This window comes from Macadamia integrifolia, chromosome 2, assembly GCF_013358625.1.
Source record: "Macadamia integrifolia cultivar HAES 741 chromosome 2, SCU_Mint_v3, whole genome shotgun sequence".
Lineage (NCBI taxonomy): Eukaryota > Viridiplantae > Streptophyta > Magnoliopsida > Proteales > Proteaceae > Macadamia > Macadamia integrifolia.
The window spans coordinates 12708076-12711440 of NC_056558.1; the positions used below are offsets into that span (position 1 = coordinate 12708076).

The 3365-nt window shown below is 36.4% G+C and overlaps 1 protein-coding gene across 2 annotated transcripts in view; it reads left to right on the forward strand.

The window, feature by feature from the left end:
* Window positions 1–274: 274 nt before the first annotated feature.
* The window catches only part of LOC122090422 (uncharacterized protein ycf45), a 7988-nt gene continuing 4897 nt past the window's right edge, over window positions 275–3365 (forward strand). Inside the window, exons 1-4 of one of the 2 annotated variants that reach the window (XM_042660060.1) lie at window positions 275–593; window positions 2128–2190; window positions 2685–2762; window positions 3012–3232. In XM_042660060.1, the coding sequence (XP_042515994.1) occupies window positions 387–593; window positions 2128–2190; window positions 2685–2762; window positions 3012–3232 (569 nt within the window). In that variant the 5' untranslated portion in view covers window positions 275–386. The remainder of the gene's footprint in view (window positions 594–2127; window positions 2191–2684; window positions 2763–3011; window positions 3233–3365) is intronic. The other variant, XM_042660059.1, reaches the window with a different exon arrangement.

Sequence of the window (3365 nt, forward strand, 5' to 3'; positions counted from 1 at the left end):
GTCAAGTGTAATTTGACTAGAAAGATCAAATCTAATTCTGTTGAACATGATTCCATTTTTTCTGTTCATGGTAAATAAAAAAGACAGATCTAATGCATGAGGCTCTCGCCACTTCAAGGTTTGAGGACGGTCATAAATTTTTTGGGGTCAAAATGATATTCTTCACATTGTTTAGGGACCTTCCCTGTAATCTACCTTTTTTATACTTTAGTTTGTTAATAAGTGATTTATTTTGCATTATTGAAAGGAAATATATATTTTTTTTCTCTTTTCCCTGGTATAGTTCTTACTTCTTCTAAATTATCTCTAACGCGCGCAAGTAACAGCCAAGCACGGCAGCGTCACCGATTTCAGTTCACCGACTTACATTTAAACTGATATGAGTCATGAGTGGAGCTACTATCTCTTCCTCTAGCAGCTTCGCCAAATCCTCATTCATATTCCGCTCAAAGCCCTTGAGAGTGAAACAGAATTTCTTCATTCAAAAATTTAATCCTTCTCTGCGTTTCAGTCGGAATCTCCTCGTTTTGGTTCCACTGGCATCAGAGAATGGTTCCGTAGCTGTGGAGGACGACCTTCATGCACTTTTGGGGGTAATTTCATGGTTTGAACGGCTTTCCTACAATGGATTTTCTTATATTTTTCAAATTTAACAACAACTGCGTAGCGCAGTTGGTGAGCTGGGGTGTGCAAAAACCCATGCTCACGGGAGGTCTCAAGTTTGAGCCTCCTGGTTGTTACCTACTTCCCTCCCTATTTTTCAAATTTCTACTCTATCTGCTTATTGAATTTCGGGGTTTCTATGAGTTGTCCGATGGTTCTCTTTTATATGTTTGATTATATCTCTGTTTATCTTGCTGTGATATTCAAATTGAAAGCTATGGTTTTTGTTCTTGATGGTGTATCAGTAGTCTTAGCTCAGTGTGAGTTAACCTTGGAAAAAATCAACATTTTACGCTCTGCATTACCTGTACTTTCTCTCTTTATCTGAAATTTGAATATATATATATATATATATATTTCTGTTTCTTTCCCTAATCCCACCTTGTGTGTCTTCATCATTCAACTACTGCAGTTCTTTATTTCTGAAATGTGAAGTTCCAATTTTACTACCCATCCCCCAAATTCTTTCTTCCTTAACCAACAACCAACAACCAACAACCAACAACATGAATTCCGTACGTTAGGTGTAAAAATTGTTGGTATCCAAGATCTTCCCTTAATTTTTAAATATGATCTTTTGGAGCTCATGTTGGCAATATCTAAACCTGATTTTTGAGTTTTTCAGCTTCAAGTCATTAGTATAAGTGTAAACATAAAACTCCTACTTTCCTTCATACTTCAAGAGATGTTGAAGGAGAAGCAAACAAAGTCCTGGGAGTAGCTCACAAAAGAATAGCATGCTCAAGACATCTCTGGCTTCATTTATATTAAAAACCAGAGGGAAAGATACCAGACAGACTGGCTTCGTGCACTTAAAAAGGGAAGAGGGGGGAGGGGGGGAAATCTCAGCCTCTCAGTCTTTTAATCGTAGTCTTATGAAATATGAAAAGTAACAGAAGACCTAGAAGGCTTAAACTTAAATGGCTGTCATTTAACAGGAATATTCTTAAATATATCAGATTCTATAGCTGGATGACATATATATGTTGCTTAACTGGAGTTTTCCCCTTTTAAGATGAAAAGCCGTTGTTGAATCTAACCCTCTAACTGAAACTTCTTGAAAAGAATTTCTTTAGGATGCCATAGCGGCCAATAACAATCTTGTAGAATATCTGTGAACAAGAACGGCTGGATTGCTTTACCTTGATCGAAAGCACCTAAACTGATGAAAATTTTCATTCTGAACCTTCTTGCATAACATTCAAGTAATTTACTATTATTATTCCAGTCTAACAGCATTGTGAGGCCAACATCAGCTTCATTGAATGAAAAATAAGTGAGTATTCTTTTGTTTGCATTGTGGCACTTGTTTCTTTGCTTATTTTTAAAGGTCCCCTTATCATCATTCTTTTCCCTATTTTCTGAGTATCTAGTTGCTTGATCATTACAATAAAGATCAATATATATATATATATATATATATATTTGGAATTTAATTCAACTTCTTTTTTGACCTTTTTGCAGATTCTTCCTCAAGATTTGCAGGAAAGTCTAAAAAATGAACCCAAAAGATCTCAACTCTTAGAGGTGACTACTCTGAAACCTGAAAAATTATTATCTACTACTACCATTGACTTGGAAGAGTTTAAAAAAAAAAATAAAAAAATCTAAAGCTCTCTAAATGCATTTATATAGCTCACTTTGGTCCCATTTCATCGGGCTAAAACACCTATATGATCATTAGAAAAGTGGACAGATACTACAAGACAGTACTCAATTTTTTAACAGTTCAGTTATTCACTTAATGATGTTATGCTGCAATTTTTATTCATGAAATTTTATGTCGGGCCCATACTGCATTCTCTCAATTGAAGTTTTTAGTTTAGGGGCCATTACGTTGAGCAATGGTAAAAGATTTGGGCTGTTGGGGAAAATGCTCAGGTTTGAGTCTTGAGGGCAGCCATTTTGCGCAACAATGCCAAAGATTAGGACCGACGCCAAACTCACCTCTCCCGGACTAGCACTTGATAATGGTTTGCAGTATATTACTTGGTTGTTTGATCGATCTCCTATATACTCAGGTGATACTGGATTTGGGCCGCTTGCCAGAAGCACGTTACTTGGATGAGCATGGAGGGCGATATTTGAGGAGTACAAAGGTAAATTAATCTCTTCATGGGAAAAAAAAAAAAAAGAAGAACAGATGTAAATGAAATTCAGTTCTGAGTGTTAATTCTACAGTTTCCTTTTCCTTTATATATGGGTTTTATGGTGTAGACGAATGATTCTCTTTCTCTTCATCACTAGGGGTGATTTGGTTTCATTTGGGGTTCCAACCATGCCATCAGATCTATTCTGGAAATGGATTTTTGTGGATCTATTAGGTGCTAATTTTACGTCTTTGCTAGGTATCGATGAAAGAGTTAGAGGAAGCGCAAAATGCTGTTGGAGAATTTGGAGGGGACAATAGAGCTGGAATTGAGGGTACCTTGCATAGAATATCTGCAATAAGAAGTCGAAAGGGGATGATTGTTGGTTTGACTTGCCGTGTTGGCCGAGTAGTTAGTGGTCATATAGACATGGTTCATGATCTCCTTCAATATAGGGAGAGCATCTTGTTTCTTGGACGGTAATTTTCCTAACTACTACTACACTGACATACATTATGACAAAGAAACCTTATTACAAAATATTGCCATGACTAGCATGTCTTTTATGGGCAAGGCATGCTTATTAAGAAGTGAAACTTATGTAAGCTTTCC